Source organism: Necator americanus, chromosome II, assembly GCF_031761385.1.
Source record: "Necator americanus strain Aroian chromosome II, whole genome shotgun sequence".
NCBI classification, from domain to species: Eukaryota; Metazoa; Nematoda; class Chromadorea; order Rhabditida; family Ancylostomatidae; genus Necator; species Necator americanus.
This window is the reverse complement of record NC_087372.1, coordinates 35,627,293-35,646,550: the sequence shown is the minus strand read 5'-3', so window position 1 is coordinate 35,646,550 and position 19,258 is coordinate 35,627,293. Positions and strand designations below refer to the sequence as shown.

At 37.8% G+C, this 19,258-nt stretch overlaps 2 protein-coding genes across 2 annotated transcripts; one reads left to right on the top strand and one right to left on the bottom strand.

Moving 5' to 3' along the window:
• Positions 1 to 2,145: 2,145 nt before the first annotated feature.
• Positions 2,146 to 17,531, top strand: RB195_020493 (uncharacterized protein; the record flags this gene model as incomplete). Its single annotated transcript, XM_064188811.1, has 29 exons — positions 2,146 to 2,254; positions 2,913 to 3,025; positions 3,215 to 3,396; positions 3,498 to 3,575; positions 4,582 to 4,763; positions 4,868 to 5,275; positions 5,904 to 5,986; positions 6,144 to 6,349; positions 6,456 to 6,527; positions 6,700 to 6,782; positions 6,836 to 6,944; positions 7,232 to 7,338; positions 7,828 to 7,910; positions 9,544 to 9,752; positions 9,894 to 9,965; positions 10,062 to 10,138; positions 10,281 to 10,386; positions 10,502 to 10,677; positions 12,707 to 12,789; positions 12,954 to 13,159; positions 13,276 to 13,347; positions 13,524 to 13,606; positions 13,663 to 13,771; positions 14,199 to 14,404; positions 15,355 to 15,434; positions 16,495 to 16,706; positions 17,091 to 17,162; positions 17,240 to 17,325; positions 17,413 to 17,531. The coding sequence occupies 29 exons, from the start codon at positions 2,146 to 2,148 to the stop codon at positions 17,529 to 17,531; spliced, it is 3,783 nt and encodes a 1,260-aa protein (XP_064044692.1).
• Positions 17,532 to 18,611: 1,080 nt separating this feature from the next.
• On the bottom strand, positions 18,612 to 18,889 carry RB195_020492 (uncharacterized protein; the record flags this gene model as incomplete). The annotated part of the gene is made up of 2 exons (XM_064188810.1): positions 18,612 to 18,725; positions 18,797 to 18,889. The coding sequence occupies 2 exons, from the start codon at positions 18,887 to 18,889 to the stop codon at positions 18,612 to 18,614; spliced, it is 207 nt and encodes a 68-aa protein (XP_064044691.1).
• Positions 18,890 to 19,258: the final 369 nt, after the last annotated feature.

Sequence of the window (19,258 nt, the reverse complement as noted above, 5' to 3'; positions counted from 1 at the left end):
AACGGAAGCGCTGATTTCAATCCATGAAATGAATGGAACGCATATGAGAAAACTTAGAACTTCCACAGTCGTAAAGAATGACGTGAACGAGTACAAAAACATGGGACACGATGACAAAACGAAAACCACGAAGGGGAATCAAAAGTCGTTCGATCTTCTTTCGCACAAATGACCGATGGCATCTGGTAAGAAATGCTCGTGGCTTCATTTCAAAGACATTTCTTCCGTCGCAACTAATCGCTTAAAGCAACAAATAACTTTTCTTCGCTATTGACTACGTGTAGTTCTTTCTTATCACGCCTTCCAATTTTTTTTTATTTCTCCAGATTTGTAGCAATCGAAAATGATCACTGATATAAATATGAGTGTTTTAAGTCGGTGTAAACGCATTCAGCCAGTCATCCGCCATGTCTACTACAATTGTCCATTTCCAACAATCACATTTTCATTTTTTTCTTTTGTAAATAAAATTACACAGCTCCTAGTATGGTTATTCTATTACATTTATTATATGTATCATATATTATGTTAACTATTATTATATATTTTATATTTATTTTCGTATAACTGTTTTCACCGTGGAAGGAGCGTGTGCGTAAAAATTCATTGAGGACTGCTGCAACTTTTCTGAAATGTTCTGAAGACTATACACTGAATTCATACATGTTTATACTTTAGCGTAGCAAAAATAGTCGCGTAAGTGTCGCACTTGATAATTTTCAACGTGGTTTTCACTGTCAAACGTTTCACTTTTCAGCATTTTTCGAATAACTAAGACGTATTTACATTTAAAAAAGTAACTAGATAAGTAATCAAGAGGTATTTTAATATTGCCACTCATTCAATAGCTCCATGAGTCTTCCTAACTATCGATCGGCTAACTATCGATAGTTTTAGGCGCGTGAAGATGACTTTTTTCGCTTCCGACATGAATACTGTAAAAGTCGCTTTTCGTCAAAGAAATGAGTAAACTGAGCTTAGATCTAAAGAACCCGAAATCCTCTGCACCCTCGTATCGGTTAGGGAAATTCGGTTTCCGCCGGGTACTGTAAACGCTTTGTTCTAAAGAACCTTGGTACAGTTTAGCAGGAGATCACTATGACATGACAGCTGCTTGGATTACCTTAAAATTTAATAACACATATATTTTCAAGTACAAAACCATTAAAAATTTCGATCCTTATAAGTTTTTTTAAATTTAAAAACTTCAAAAACGTCTCATAAATTATTTTCTTCAAATTTTCTCCAATTGTTTCAACGAAAGCCTCCTATTCTGCCTTGATATGCTCCTTTTCAAATTTGTCCCTACAGTTGGTTCTTATTCTCTCCTGGTGGTGGAAAGCCGTTCAAGGATAGCAAAGTTGGTGAGCGCTTGCGCTTGAGGCTCCCCCACCCGTTCGCCCAGGGTCCCTGACGGATTCCTCCATTCGAGGTTAAGTTGGTCACCCAAACCCTGGAATCCGTTTATGTACCGTAGCGTTCTGGGTCTGGGAAAAGAATCTCGCGTGAGGATTTCTCACCTTTTGTAGTAGGAGAAGGACCTGCCAACCCACCACTCCTCATGCTTTGAAGGGCCAGTCTTGTTGTGTAAAATTCAGGCGAAATTCTGTTCCATCTTGTTTTTTTTTTGTTTTATGGCACACCTGTAGGTGTTTTCAATAAATAAATAAATAATATTGTAATAAATGCAAAAATTTTCATATTCTTTCGAAATAATCAAAAAGAGCATAGAAGTTATAACTTCTTATCTCAGAGTGGTGCTTGAGGCTGAACGTTTTGATTCAGTGACTCAACCAACCCTCATCGAAGAAAAAAAACCCTATTGCATTACTCATCACTATACAATTCAGTTCACCAATAAAATACATTTTTTCCCTATATCTTTAACCGATGCAAATGTCAAATGTATCGAGTATTGCTAAGTGAAATAGCGCTGCGTCAATACTGTTATCAAAGGATTTTTTTGGAACTAAAAGTGCTTTGATAAAGGTGATGACACCTTCTGATTTCGGGAAAAAAAAAATTCCCCGTATCTGGTTGTATCGCCACATAACGATACATTCACATTTTTTAGTGTACTCTATTCGGCTTCGTGTCATCACCATCGTTTTATTCTGGAATAAAGTCGAATAAATTGCTGAGGATATGAATAAGGCTACTAAATGTGCATTGTTCGCCTTGGTGATTGTTGGGATAATCGTCGCTATTGCGGTTATTCTTATTGTTACTTTAACTGGTAAAAAGAATGGCACAGGTAAGAATTCTTTCTTCTTTTCCTTATGCATTACCCCTTCTAAAGAGAACGTATCATGATTTTGACGTGGTGCGGAGACCACGGCGAAGAGCTAGAATTTGGGTTGCAGTTTGCGGAAACCGAAGCAAAGTTCCGCTCATCTTTCCTTAATCGTCGTAGAAAACCGAGTGAAAGACCCCGTTCTTTCCTACGAATTCATTCTTGCGCACGCGCCGCGCCCACGAGCGGGCGGTCGAAGATCAATGAGGTCACTTCACCAGCCTAATCAAGTAAAATCAATGAAGGGCTGCTAAGTGTGCCGGAATTTGTACAAGAGTGCGCGTTCTCACGTGCCTCGTAGCAATTAAAACGATTCCCACGCGGTTTTTTTTTTCAACGACGATTAGGAAGAGATGTGGAACAACGCTGGTTTCCGCAACTTGGAACCCAAACATTAGGATCGGTGCGTTCCCCACAATACGTCAGGATCGTGATACGTTGCCTTTAAAGGTTACCAGTCCTGCAAGAGGAAAATCGGAAATTAGGCGAATGGTCTGCATAAATTGCTATTCAACAAATCTTCCCAGTGGAAAGCTACAGTTCAGAGGGAACGAAAATCCTATGAGAAAAACTTTTCCCTCAACTTTTCAAGTAGATATGAAATTAAAAAATATTCCAGAAACAAATGATCGGGTTATGTACTATGCAATGTATCTCGGAGATTGGCCACCGATGGCACGACGAGCTTTTATGCCATCCTCAGATCATCAGAATCATTGTAGCTTAGAACTGGTGAGTGTATTTCTTACCAAAAACTACACTTTAAAAACTAACTCCCTATTAAATTCCGCCCATTTTAAGGACTGTAGGCATTGTCTAAACTTTCACCAATTTTTTCCCCTCTTCAGCCTTCAAAACGTGCCAAAGTTCCTTTCAAACACCTTTTCAATCCACCGAATTTCTATATTCGATCGTTTTTAGAATCTGGATCATACTCGTGATTCGATTTTGGCAATGAATGATTTGGAGCAGCGGTACAGTTTTATACTTTTCACTGATTATATAGTAGAAACCACCGCACCTGTGGACAAAGATAAAGCGATAATAAAATTGGGGGAAATCGGTCCGGAAGCTCGAGGACCGGATGATTTCAATCAGAAATTGTGAGTCATTTCTTTGAATGAGTCATATTTCTCCTATTCTAGCTATACTTATAGCAATTTTTTCTATGAGGAATTCCTTGGAACTGTATCGAAAATTTCAGGGTTATGAAGAAGTTTATAGAAGAAAGACGAAATGAAGATCTTCTTGTCTACTACATTCCGTGCAAGTTTAGCTACAGGTTAGCAGTAATGATAGTTCCTAAACTATTTGGCTAAAACTAGTTGTTGCGGTTTTTTCCTTAACTTCCTTTATTATTTAAATTTATTATTATTTTATATTAGATTCGGGAACAAGTTTGTAGAGGCTTAAAAACGTGACGTGACAAAACTTTGATAATTGCCTCTTCAGTAACCTAATTTATTAAATTAATTTTCAGCAATAGAAGTGGAATATCCAGAAGGCAAAAATCAGCTCTCTATTTTCTCTTCGATTTTCATTGAGGTTAAAAAGTTGCCGCAGCCGGAAGAGGTGAAACTCAAACGGCGGGGGATAAGGCGGATGCTAAAACACATCCTATTCGAGCTTCTTGGGGACGGTTTTGACGATGACTTGTGCAGCTTAGACCTTAACATTATCGTGAAACAGCACCATCTGGCCTTGTCGATCGTGTCGTTTCGGCCGAATAGCCTAATTTACGCAACGGTGCAGCGCTGGGCAATTTACAGTTCCTTGTTGTCCGTGTTGTTTTCCCCAAGGATCTCCTAGTGCAGTAGATCATCCCAACCCCGCTGAAACCACCCTACTTTTCGAATTCAGAAAGGCTTCCGGTGCGATGCGTCTCAACGAGGTCAACGTCGCCGTTTTTGAATTCCAGCGCAAACCATTTCTGCACGGTATATGAAATCTTCTCCGTACATTTCTCCGAAAATGTCCCGAGCGGAGGCGGCAGCTTTTTGACATCAATGAAAAATGGGTGTGGAAAGTAATGATCTTCCCTCCTAGATATTCCATCCTAAGAATGTAAAATAATTAAAAAAAAATTAAGTTATTCAAGAAAAAAACAATTAACACGGTTACACAGAGAGAAAAGAGCTCTTTCAAATAATATAAACATTTTGCCAAAGAGCAAGTAAATCATAATAAAATAAAATATAAATAAAACTCCATGAACTTACTTCTCAACCTAATATTCTATATTTCCAATCAGGATTGAATAGTAACGAAGGATAAGTAAGGATTTTAAGCAAGGATGACAATGATCTGAAGGATTTTGTGAACGAAATGAACAAAGCGGATGTATCGAAGAGAACGTTGATCGTTTCTAATACGCAATCAGAGCAAATTCTACGAGAACTGTACGTGATGGGAAGCGAAAACGTTGTAGGTTACGACAGCAAAGACATTCCCAGAAGAATTTCCGAATTCGGTGAGCTTTATGTTGCTTATAAACATTGAAAAAGAAAAGGAGCTCGGAAGCTGATCAACGAAAGACTTTTTGCCCACAACCATACTTCTATAAATGATTTTTAGGTCACATCATGTACAATTTTACCACTTTGACGCCACCATTCTTCACCGATCTACCGCCAAAAGTAACGGATGTTCCTGTCGAACACACCACCGGTAACGGAACAACGTCCACTCCGACACCGACAACAAAACTTGTACCTACAACAACCATTACTTCCACCCGGGAACAAAAACCCACAACCTCAACGAAAGTCACAAAAAATATTCCCACCTCAACAACAACAATCCCTGTTCTTACTGAAAGTACAGACACACCTACAGTGCCGGAGAGGGAGACGACCACTTCACCTACTCAGAAACCTGAATCCGAAACCACAACTACAATGAAAGTGACAGAGGTGCCGTTGTCGTCTACAACGTATACAGCTTCAACAGAAACCACTGCCAAACCATTTCCGCCATCCACAGGTGGGTAGAAACGTCAATATTGAAAGTGATACAAACATATAAGGACGAAAGGAGAAGGCCATAAACGCATTAGTCACTCAAGAAAAGTGCACCATAGAAATTTTGAAAAAAAAATACATCACTCCTGAAATAACCGCGGTGTTCTTGTCTGACCGAGCTCATCCTTACTTTTTTTATTGTTGAATAATCCGAAAATCTTGCGCTTAACCGTGTACATATCCTTCGCGGGCGGGATAAAGGAGGTAGTGGATTTGAAAATGTTGGCTAACTCGTGGAAGCTTACTGTTCATGGATAAGGACCACAAAAGCAACGAAAAGACTTCATTGCTCAAATCAACTTTTGTGGAGGAGATGTGCACATCAGCTTCCTCCACTCCTCCTTTCCTCATTCGTCATGAGTTTAGAGATTTCAGTGGTGTTCTGGGAAGTAGAAATTGAATAAGCGCTTCTAAAAGAGTCTGAAAGTAAAAATATTCCAAACATCACTCCTCTCTTTCTTATAAGTTTCCTAATTTCTTCTATACTTATCAGATGCATATTTGCAAAAGAGAAAAAAAAACCCCCGGAAAAAATGTAACGTTTTCTAAGAGTATACTAAGGCCAACAGTAGAAAAAAAAAGTATTTCAGCACCTCCTCCAAAGGAGAATATACACTGTCTTATGGTAGGGGACCTGTACAACTATGACGCCAACAGAACCGCTTACGAAAAGGTAATTATAGTTATTTTTTTGGATGGAATACATCAAAGAACTAAAAATCCATATGACAATAAGGAAAAAGTAATTTTGCATGTGCTTTCAAACACAAATGATGCCCAGTAAAAAAAAGTAAAAGGGGAAAAAATGGCTATCTAGATTTTCCTTCTAGGAAGTGGGCCTTATGAATGAGATCAACGTCGGCCTCTTCGAAGCCGAAGGTTTCTCCAGCTTGGGTCTCTGGATATATGGACACACAGAGTTGTTCACGTCCCTTGACGAAGCTCTTACGTACATGAGAACTTCACCCATTGAGTTTATGGCGGATCTACAGGAAATATCCTACAGTCCCGTGGACCAACCGTTATCAACTGCTGGGTGGGTCATGTGTATTTTTTTTAATTTCCTAGAATTTCCACATAATACCACTGTAAATACGAACGGAAGATTCTCAAATGAGGCTTTGAAATCAGGAACTTTTCAGAGCCATTGAAAATCTGAACAATTTGACGGATGACAAGGATCGTGTGAACTGCTTAATCTTTTTCTCTGCCCAGTAAGTTGATTATCACCGAAGTTACCATTTTTGGACGGGATTTTACCATTTATTGAATCACTCGAAGATAAAATAGAACACAATTTTCTGTTTTTTTTTTGTGTCGCTTCCCATTTTTGAAGTTTTGAGGTCCTTGATTCCCAATATAGAATGCAAAACTACTACACTTCAGGGAGAAAACGGCCAATCTACCGCTTTTGGATCCCGATCACAATAAGTCCGGAATCAATAGAATTGTGGCCGTCGGCCTAAGCGGTGAGTTACTTCATGGTTCATCATTTTCTAAGGAAAAAATGCTTCCATTCAAGACACAAACCTCCACCGAGTTGTCGTCCCTCCACGAGGAATTGCCGTCCAAGTTCCCTACAGTTACACACCAAAAAACGTTGATGAAGTAGTCGCTGCTGTGATGGGAAGGTACATTTCCTTCCGCATCGAGGAGATTCACCAAATCTGACAATTTGCCATGTGTAGATGCATTAAGATCGAGATATCCAAGAAAAGAAACACTTCAAAATTCGATTCGAACATTCACGGCGGTAACTTGAAATTTTCTTGGCCAGAAAGCTGATTAGGAAATGGGATTATAGCTGAAAAAAATAATGGGAAATAATTCAAAACGAAGCCGACCGCCGGAAAACATTAGCGGGAAAATGGAACAGCAAGTAGTCAAAAAGCATTCGATTCAAATATGAAGCTTATAGGATTGAACATAATTCTACCACAACCGTCCCAATAAAATCGACGACGATTCTTGAGCGGAAAACCTCCACAGTGACTGCTGATGGTCCTGCAACGACAGTTACAAGAGGTATAAATCAGCGTAAAAATATTCATGTATATAAAAGTAGAAATTCTAAAAATACATGCATAGTAGAGGTGATGTATAGTAAATATAAATATGTCTCTTTCTAATTCAAAGAAAGGTAATGAAGTTTATCTGAGCCTTATATTATTGATCTATTAATTTTATTTTTATTTATTTATTGTTTTATTATTATTATTATCTTACTGTGAGTGACAGATGTGGTCGCCGATACTAATGTTTGCTCGAGCGATCGCAATACGTACATATCCGTCTGAGCGGATAGACGGAGTACGTCTCAAGCGGCGAAGGTGCAACCTTTGTTGCGGTTGCGTTGCGGTCACGTAGACAAACATAAGTACGAGGAATATATCTACTTGCAATTCAAATATTAAAAATAATTTCTATTTTAATTGTTTGTCTATTTTTTCAAAGTCAATATTTGATTTTATTCGTCATAAAAAGTAAAAGCTCGTATTGTACTGGAATTTGCAGAGTCACCGATACCAAGAGGAATTCGTTGCCTTTTTGTTTATGATCTGTACAATTTTGGCAACGATGAGGAAGCATACGACAAGGTAAATTGGAAAATTTTCCTGAAAATCAAATTTCTCCCCCACAACAACATTCCCCGAACATTTAGAATTAAGCTCACAGAATTTACAAATCCATATGCCAATTCATCTACGTAATAGAACAAATATTCACAAATAATCTATTTTTTATAAGGTAGACAAAAAAATTGGGAACGAACATTCTGATTTTTCCCGTCCTTTATCTTGAAATATGAGCAGAAAAAAGTCCGTCTTGTTCGATATTTTCTATATGTCTGTAGGGTTTGACTCAAAGTCTTTTTCCCTCAAATTTTGTAGTACATGGATTTAGATTCAAGGCTATGGATTTCAGCATAAATAATCTAATTCGTATAAATAAACAATAGGCGGGTGAGGTGAAGGGAAGGCTAGGGGACAGGAAAAACTTCATTTTTTTTCATTTTCTTTCCCCCAAATGGCCTCAAGAGCTCGTGTTACTGCAAACCTTCGAATGAATCTGTGAAGCGTGGGTAACCAACAGTTTTCCGGAGCCAGATAGAAGGGTAAAATCCCAGATTCCAACGTAGTTATGAAGTTCGGAGATGATTTTGAGGAGTTTTGAGGTCAACACTGAAGGCATCAGTTATTCACTGTGATATCGTTGATATTTTGCATACTTTTTCATCCTGGCAGTTCTGTACGTATGTGAAATAATGACCATAGTAGTAAATTGTTTTCCATTCTCCACTACCTACCGCTGCGGTGGCTAACTTTACTCACTTTTCACTCGGGACTACAATCCTATGCATGAACATTGAAAAATCGACGGTGAGTGACGGTGCGGCACCGTCGCCAGCTCATAACTTGTCATAAAATGGAAACTTCAGGACAACTCATATATCAGTAGATTCCTCTCTTTGAGATCTATACAAAAACTGACGTATCGTTGGGAAAGAAGCAAAATGACCCCAAATATGCACCAGAAAAGCAATAATTGGAGCCCAACATCCCAAGATTATAGTTGATGAAGTGTTCGGAGACTTCGGAGACTCTTTCACATTTGGTCAGAACAGCAAGAAGTTGTTCTAGGCATGCGCTTGAAATGGTTGATTCGCTATTTTTTCCTAAAAGTAATTTGCGATTTGCGATTGTGCGATTTTAATTGTTGTGTAAAATAGCGATTCGTGCTTACTTTGAACGTTTGTTGCAAGGAAAGAAGTTAGTAAAACAGTCTGTATGCATACGACAAGGTAAACAGTGCTTTTTCCTCACGTTTTGTGGTCGTCTACATTTAAATGTGAGACTTTTGCATTCAGCGCAAATAATCTTCTACAAAAGATGAGATAGGCAGGAAAAAGGAGGAGGCCGGGAGAGGAAACTCTGGTCTTTTAGTCTTTTTTCCTTTTATTTTCTCTGAATAGCACCAGAAAAGTGGTCGTGTTACTAAAAACCATTGAATGAATCCATGAAACATGTAAACAACAACTTTCCTTAGCGAGAGAGAACGGTAAAATCATGGATTCTGAGCTCATGAGTAGTTTTTCATCCTGACAGTTCTGTACATATGTGAGCTGATGACCATTGTAGTAAATTTTTTTCCTATTTTTCACTACCTACCGCTGCGGCGGCTAACTTCACTCATTTCACTCAGGACTGCATATTTCACGATATGGTTCAGGAAAACGCATTTGTGGCTGACATTGGAGAAGGTCTTTTCACCACGACAGCGAATTTGGCCGCTGGACTTTGGGCCTATGGTCATACTTCTATCGATAAAACTCCCGACGATGCTTTGAATGAAATGCATTCCATTTTTCATTATTTCAATGTGGGATTGGCTGAGCTGGATTACGACGACACAAATGGTGATCCACTGTCTACAGAACAGTAAGGAACATTTTATTTAATTTTCTAGTAAAAAAAAAGAGTTTATTGCCTACCTCACGACAGAAAAGCAGGCAGTTAAAAAAAAACTAATGATGAACGAATAAAAAAATTCCTATAATAAATCAACTCTATGTTTCATAGGGCAATCGAGAGGATCAACGAGACTAAGGACAATAATAAACGAGCAAATTGCTTGGTCTTTTTCTCAGCACAGTGAGTTATAGGTTTTTTTTTTTCAAAAAAAAAAAAAAAGAAAAATATGTAAGAAAAGAGTAAAGAGGATAATTTTGTAGAAAACGTGAAATCTAGGCAGAACACTTCGGATTTACCGCAGTTGAGCCCTCCCTACATGAGCCTGGACCGTATCGTGGCTGTTGGCTTGAACAGTGAGTTTTTTTTTACTCGGTGGTTCAGAAGAGGAGGTTTTAGAAGTAATGATAAAGATCGGTGAGGCCAATCATAACCATAGCCTCCAACAGTAATTTATGTGAAAATTTTCTGGGTTTTTCCTTAACATGTGCTCTTTAGATACGGATCTAACTAGGATAATTCCGCAGCAAGGTGTTGCCATCAGCGTACGTTACGATTATGAGAATAAAGACGTGAAAGCAGTTGTGGATGCAATTCTGGGAGGGTAGGAGCGCTCAGAATACGTTACATCTGCCAAATTAATTTTCAAAAAAAAAAAGCTCTATAGCCATTTCCCGATACTACTGGTCAGAACCTTCTTTGAAACGATCCGCTTATAGGAAACATACAGAAAAACCAGAAAGTTCAACTACTACAGTACCCACAACAAAAGAGTCTGCTACAACGAAGAATGCTGACGTTACTGACACTGAAGCGCCTGTAACAACAACTTCACCAGAAGTTATCACTGAGAAACCCACGACGACCTTATCTGTCGCATCAACAGAAACTACAGGTAATACATTGGTATTTTCACTCGACACAAATATTTGAAGGACTTCCTTCAAAAAAAGTTATGTTTCTTGGAATTTTGATATCAACGTGAATTTTTCAAGAAGCCAGAAAGTCGCATAACATCCACAGTATACATTAATAATATTAATGTTAATCAATTAAAAATCATTGATATGCTGAATGAATGGTCAGTCCGGTGGTGGTGTCTACCGGTACCAGATGAGAAAAAACAAATTTTTGAGCATCGATTTTCATCCAAAAGACAAACATTATACAATAGTCTCAACTCTTTTACAAAACTTTAACGAAATTGAAGATTAAGGTTTCCTGATAATCATCTGACCTTACCTTCAACCCACAACGTAACATGATCGCTTCACAAGGAACCATGCAAATTAGTTAAGGGCATCACCCCACGAATCTGAGGTGGTACGGATTTCAGGTGAAGTATTCGTATACGGGATCGTAGATTATAGAGAGTTGGGTGATTCCGTTCATTTCTTGCTTATTGCCGTAAAAAACGGTTCGGAAGGTGCGGCGTGTGCACAAGGTTGGCGCGCTCCAATCGAACTCATTTTAGAAAATGGCGCGCCGGATCGCTCGAAGCCCATATCGTCCGGGTAGTTTTTTACGTCAATTAGGAAGAAATGGACGGAATCACCCTTCTCTCCATAATCTACAATCCCGTATACGAATACTCCACCTGAAATCCGTACCACCTCAGATTTGTGGGGTGATGCTTTTAATTTATTTAGATGTCTCATCACAAACGATTCACATACTCTATTAAAAGCCTATAAGACCTAGGTATGTTCGGTCGGTCTATTCTTGAGTATGGTTTTACCGTTGTTTTTAATTCTCATAACCTAGGAGCCATAGGCAAATTTGAAAGAGTTCAGAATAACGTTACTAGAAAACTTAGGATCAGATCCTATGGAATTAGTTATAATCCCTACCTACATACCTAGTGCATCATCCAGAAATACACTCTTTGATTTAGAACCTCTTTCATTAAAGAAAAAGCGGAAGTGATCTTATCATGGTTGATAAAATCCTCTATGGTTACACTAATCTGAAAATCCCTAATTTCTTCTCCTCTAAATCGATAATAGTGGTCCTACATTTAAGATTAATTTCAAAATTCCCGGGCCTTCAGTGAGACAACACTTTTTCGTTAACAGACCCGGGACGGACTGCTCAATTATGTGCAAGTATGTACTTATTCCCACTAAGTTTTCAATTTTTAAGGAAGCTGTTAACAGATTCCTTAAGCAAGTAAGTAATTAGAGGTTTCTTTATTTGTGTTCAGTAACGTATATAATTGCTCATTACTATTCCTAGTTCCTTTGCTAGTGCTATTTGTTTGTTGTATACCCCATTCGTAAACACGCTGATGTAATTTGTTCTATTTGTTTACTCATAAAGACATGTATTGTCCTGGAAAGAGTAAATAAATAAATAAATAAATAAATATATAGATTAATAAACAGATAAAGAAATAATAAAGTCCTTGGTTGCATCTTCAACTTCTTCTTCAAGTGCTTTAATCTGAATTTCTTTTCTGAATTTGAAATCTGAATTTCTTTTCACTCTCTCTCTCTCCGTCGGTTTTTAAAGAAAAAAAAAGACTGCCTTAATTGGTGTTAATTTCTATTTCTTCAAAATTCAAATATCTTAAGGTATAGTTAAAATTATTTTAAATATATATATATATATATATATATATATATATATATATATAAACCATTGTTTATGGTCAAAAACCAATCCTTCATAAATTTACATTTGTCGACAGCACGGGAATTATTTCAGCACCATCCGAATTTCTTTTCATTCTCTCTCTCCGTCGGTTTTTAAAGAAAAAAAAAGACTGCCTTAATTGGTGTTGATTTCTATTTCATCAAAATTCAAATATCTTAAGGTATAGTTAAAATTATTTTAAATATATATGTATAAAAAACCACTGTTTATGGTCAAAAACTAATCCTTCATAAATTTACATTTGTCGATAGCACAGGAATTTATTTCAGCACCGCCTCTGAATAAGAGTTTACATTGCCTCTTGGTAGGAGATCTGTACAATTATGGAGCAAACGAAACTGCATACATGAACGTAAGTACTCAATTTTTTTTTAATCGCCATCTTTAAAAAGCTGAAAAAATTCTACTTCACTCCTCCTATCACGAATAATAATAAGCAATGGAAATTATATGAAAACTTTAGCCAGGAATTGTGGTTTGTCGGAAAAAGTAAGGAAAAAATTCGAGGTATTCTAGGAGGTGGATTTCATCGCTGATGTCAGTTACGATCTTTTCAAAGCTGAACGCTTTGCAAGTCTTGGTCTGTGGTTATATGGACATACAGAATTATACTCATCTCTTGAGAAATCTCTCAACAATATGAAGACTTCGATAGATGATTTCCTGGAAGATCTGTGGGAAATAAAATATGCTGCGGTGGAGAAGCATCTGTCAACCGCTGAGTGAGTGGGATTTTCCCAGAATTTAGAACTTATAAATAGAATTTGGCCCATACGAATCCCTTTATAAAGGGGCACGAAGTTCCCAGAAAATATTCCTAAGCACGGAATCCTTTTAGAGCTATCGAAGAACTGAACAATTTGGTGGATGAGAGGAACCGTGTGAACTGCTTGATCTTCCTCTCGGCACAGTAAGTTGGTGGTTGATGATCAAGGATTTATGATTGGCTTTGGATGAATCTAACAAATCCTCCAGAGACCACCTACAGTGAAAATTTCTATTCCCTTTCCATCGTACCACATTTTGAAGATCTCAGAGCTGAGCACATTCGTTGCTGATACGGAAAACGGAACTCCTAGCATTTAGGGAAAACACGACCGATCTTCCGTCTTTTGATCTCGAACGCAGTAACTCGTCAATCAATCGAATTGTTGCCGTCGGTCTCAGCGGTAAGTCTGTGCTACGTTAGGCTCATTCTTGAATAAAGAATGTACTTTTTTTCAAGAAACTAACCTCACAAAAATAGTCGTCCCTCCACGAGGAGTTGCTCTGAGCGTTTCTTACAACTACACAGAGAACAACGTTGCTGAAGTGGTCGATGCTGTTCTCGGAAGGTATGTTTTCTTTGAAACTATAAGGACATATACGGAACGCATCAGAATACTTTAATTATCCGTAGAAGTAGCAAAAATTCTTCCCGAAAGAAAGCAAGAAATCGAAGAGTGTAGCTCCGCGAAAAATAATAAAAAATAAATAGAAGTAAAGACGATAATTAAAAAATTAGACGTAAAACAGTAAAATAAAAATGAATAGAAGCAAAAACAGAGAACTGGAAACGTGCAGGAGAAAGCTAAGGAAAGAAAATAAGTGAGAACCGGCTCTCTTGTGGAAACAATAAAAATTCGAATGCTGCACGAAAAAAATAGGCATTGAGTTAAAGGATGAGCTACTCTTTATCTCTGTGAAAAAGTTCTAAAATATTCCGAAATTGACAGTCAAACGTAGGACACGAAACTTTTCAAAACAACCAACTACTTACAGAGAACCATCCAGCACAACGCCAGAAATTCCCACCACTAAAGTATCCGCTTCAACGGAAACTTCCAAAGTCACGACATCAGAAGTGCCTACGACTACACAGGATCCTAAGGTTACCACAAGCGAGTTGCCAGTCTCTAAGACTTCTCCAGAAGTTAATACTGAATCACTCGAGACGACGTCATCTATAGCATCCACAGAATCTCCAGGTACTACCGTAGTACTTCGAAAATAGTATTTAACTTAAGGATTTCATTCTAACTGAAACTAGTGCGTCCTAGCAAAACCTAATATCGTTACTATTTCAACGAATGCTTATGAAATCATTTTATTCCTACTTTTAGTAGAAGATTCTAGTCATTCTCAGCTGCGAACGCTTCCGCTACACCAAAAACAAGCAATGAGGCTTGTCGCTTGAGAAAAAAACAGCTCCAGTGTTCGTATTTTGAAGAAAATATCGTACGCTTTACACGATTTTTCCTTCAAAATTGAAATTGAAATCTTCCTAGTTGTGCAGAAAATTTCCATTCGAGAAGACGCAGAGTTCCCAATTTGAAGGATTCCAACTTATGATGTATTTTGAAGATCCGCTTGCTAAAGCGCCCGTGTACACTTTTGAGAATTTGCGATTGTATTTGGGAATAATCTAATAAGGATCACAAGATCAATACTATCCGTATCCTCGACTTTTTTAAAGTTTTAAAAGGTAGGGTAAGACAACAATTTTTCATAGTACTAAAATGAATTCATCGAGAATAAAAAAATTCAAAATATCGAAATGACATGGAAATCGTCACACTTTTTAATACGAAGGTTTGCATGAGTTTTGTCGTGAGGTTTGGCCAGGGTTTGGGTTAGGTTTTTATTCCTGCATGGCCAGATCTTGGGTGAAAATGAATGCAGCGGTGTTCCCTCCCGGATTTCTATGCGTTTTAGTGCATTCTGCTTCTACATCTTTCTGTGGTTTTACGATAGCAGTAATTTAGTAACTGGATGCTGGACTTATTTTTTCCCCACAAATGTGACCATTTGGATTGAATAAATCAGGCATGGAATCAGAAGCAAAACAACTAAGCGAATCCTAGCAAAAAAAAAAGTGAAATTACCCAGTTTTTTGAATTATTTCCTATTTTTGAACGAATCAATACGATATTTTCAGTTCCCATGAAGTCGAACGTTCATTGTCTCTTCGCTGGAGATCTCCTTAATTTTGATCGGAATACCACTGCTTACGAAAGGGTACGATTTTTCTCCTATAAATAAACATGCAAAAAATTTTGTATAATCGAAAACTTTTTTCTATACATTCCCCATACGTTTTTTTCCGCCCAGATTACGGTACAAACTCCTCGTTTGGGTTTTCAGCTTCCTAGTGATACATTCGAGTCGAAATAATTTTTAGGGGGTTCAACAAACAAATGGGGAAGAAAAGTGGAAGAATTCTTGAAAGAAAAAATCTAAATCCAAACAGATTCAAAACGTTCTCTCTGGTATATTGTAAGACAAATTTTACTCAAAAGAAACTTACGACGTGAAAAATTCTGCTCATATTTCATATAAAAGTAAAGGATAATGTCACTGGCGTTAATTGAATCCGCTTGGGACCCGCCACCACGTTCACTTCAATTCAGAATCGTTTGAGGTTTATGAACGTGTAACTGGCCTATAAAATGGCTTGCGGGGGCTAGCCGATGTGTCACGTCACCGTTTTTATCCTTTCAGACAAGTCCGGCACCACTTTATAGGTACGCCGGAGGGATGAAAGGTTTGGTTTGAAGTAGGGCGGTTTCGAAACATCGACCGTGTGGGCACAGCGGACCTCTAACCGACTGCGCCACACCAGCTCCATATTTTATAGACGTATTCATATATTCATATCACTGATTCTAGGAAGCTCTTTGAATGGGTACAGTTAAAAAGAGTAGCAAATTCTAGTAACGTCCTTTTTAGTGGGAACATTCAAGCAAAACAAACAAAGGTAGCAGGAAATTATTAGACAAAATATGACCACAAAGAAATTGTACATCTCACTGGAATGAATCGTAAGACAAGGAAAAGCAGTTCCTCCATCACCAACATCCTGTGAGGGAGTAAGGTGGTGTCAAGCTCTTAAAACCCACCTATCTAGATTCCCATGTCTCTCGTCAGGGTCTAGAAAGTGTCCAGAGATGGGTAAAACGCCATAAATCTGGTTAAAAAAAATTAAAACTTTTTTTAATGCTTTTCTTTACGTTGTAAAATGTTATTCACCATCTGATTCGAAACCAGTAATTTCCAGCACGTGATGTTTCATTTCCAGGAAAAAGAGCTGATCACTAACATTGGCAAAAAACTATTCGAAACAACAGCAAATGCTACCGGTGTGGTTTGGGCCTACGGCTACACGACAGGGCCAGCAGGATTAAAGACTACGTTCACTGCAATGAAGGACAACTTTGTCGATTTCAAAAACGATGTTGACACGAAGATGAAATATGAAGCGATAGAGAAACCGAATCTTAATAATGCTGCGTGAGTTCTAGACTAACGCAAATTTCTGATTCTGTTACGGTAAAAGAAAAAGACAGAAATGTCTACAAATCAAAGTTATTTCACAGGAAAATAATGACGAAGTATTTTAAAAAATGTTCAACTTTGTGAAAAAAAAAACAAATAAAACAAAGGGTGGAAACAAATGATTAGAGGGAAATATCTGAAGAGGTACGATAGTAGGAAAATTTGACCAAGGAAATTTGAAATTGAATGAATTAAAAATAAATTTGGATCACTTTTTTTTCGAAAAAAAAATTTGTTATCACCGCAACACACGTGCTTAGTTGATGATTTGGCAAAAAAAAAAAGAACGAAATTAGCGTCTCTACAAAATGAGAATTTTCGAAAGAAGGCTATTTACAGAGCGATAAACAATCTCAATGATGCCAGTGACAGGAACAAAAATGCAAACTGTTTGGTGTTCTTCTCAGGACTGTTAGTTCATTTGGAAATTTGCTCTACTCCTGTTTCTAGTATTTTCTGCTCGTCCACAAAATGTTTTTTTTTTTCAGGACAAAAGCTAAAGGTGTGAGCAAATTAGATCCTGGAAAAAAGGGAAACAATGAATTTAAGAAAGTTGTTGTGGTCAGTTTAAGTGGTGAGTCCCAAGTTCAGGATGATTGGAAATTTTGCGTAGGAGGACGCGAATTTTCTTCATTGTGGATTGCAATCTCTTTTTTTTAAGGGGCTGACTTACGCACAATTATCGATCCACCAAGAGGAGCAGCAGTTACCGTTAGCAGAAAATTCTCTGAAGAAGACGTTAGAAACGTAATGGAGAAGATTTTGGATGCCAACTACTAGAACTCGATCGATGAAATTATTTTTACTTCGTTCATTAGGGATTTATGATATTTATCTTAATGTGTTTATAAAATATTTCTTTAATTACGTACGGTTACGGTATTGTGCACGGCTAATGACGGAGTGAGAGTGTGTTTTCGTTAATCAAAAGTTGGAGCTAAAATTCGGAAGAGAAAAAAAAACCGAATACGAGGAGTGAACATTCAAAACTTCAAAGCGCAAATGGCTCAGTTTGCTAATCACAAATAGAACAGGAACACAGACAAACTTCCCGTGATGCTTCCTGGAACTGTGTTTTAAATGGAGACGTCATTCGTATTCGATTAGCGCATAACAAACGCACATAGTAATGAATTAGAGGCATCACCGCACGAATCTGGGGTGGTACGCGTATCAGCCGGATAATGCCTACACGGGATCGTAGATTGTGAGGAAGAGGGTGATTCCGTTCGTCTCTCCCTGTATCAGTGTAAACGGAAGACCCCGGAACGCTGTTTCTTACGACGGTTTCTGTTGCAATGCGCAACTATTGCGCCCCGCCCCCACCTGCAATTCGTCGAGAACCCATTTCGACACTGAAACCTGTACCACCACAGATTCGTGGGGTGTCTATAGCGCCTTTAATCCACATAATAATCGTACGTAGCAATTGCCTAAGCAAGTAGAATCTTCCATTCTACCAGTTCAAATCTAATGGACATAAATAGAAAACCGATAAGACCTAAAACCAGACAAGGGATCTACTTCAGCAATTTCAAGAGGAAAAGAAAGAATGTCTCCAACAACGACTATTCTTCTACCTCAAAAAAGAAAACATTATCGTTAACGTATTTTCATGTAATGAAAATTTTGTATAGGGTAAAAAATCATAAAAGTGTAGAGGTTAGAGTTTAATACATAGATCACCGTTTAGAAACCCAAGATAAAACTGAAGATAAAATTCCGGACAACAATGCCATCTGAAATAAACTCAGTGATCACAAGTGTCGAAAACGTCCCTCTCGATTTTACATCGCGTAGTTTTCATCAGCAAACTACGTTATCAACGAAAATGTGAGTTTACAAAAATCTAACGTGAATTTACAAAAGAAGAAATATTGAGCGACATGGTTTAATCTCACAAGAGAACAAGACCACAAAAAGATCCGTAAACACAACATTCCGTCTTTCAGTCATGAATTTGTATTCCGTTACCTATAAAAAAAATTCTGGAAAAAATATTCTATATTAATAATATTTTTATATACATTTTATAATATTTTTACCATATCTTTTTGGTGTGGTGTGTGTAGTGTAGCGGTTAGAGGTTCCGCTTCGTGCACGATCGATCGGAGGTTCGAATCCGCCCTAGTGCTCATCAAGCCTTTCATTCCTCCGGGGTCGATAAATTGGCGCCAGACTTATCTGGGAGGATAAAAACGCTGACTTGACACATCGGCTGGCCACCGCAAATCATTGTATGGGCCACCCAGTTACACATTCGTAAAAACCTCAAACGTTTTTGAATTGAAGTGAACATGGTGGTGCATCCCAAGCGGATTGATTAACGCCAGAAACTTTATCCTTTATCCTTTGTCTTTTTGGTAAAGTGATAAGATTTGTATTTCCGACAGACACTTGGCTGCCAAATTATTATTGTCATTAAAATGTGAGATTTGTAGATATAAAATAAAATTACAACAGCATCACGAAAAACAGCTTCATAACGTCATGATATCATACCAAAA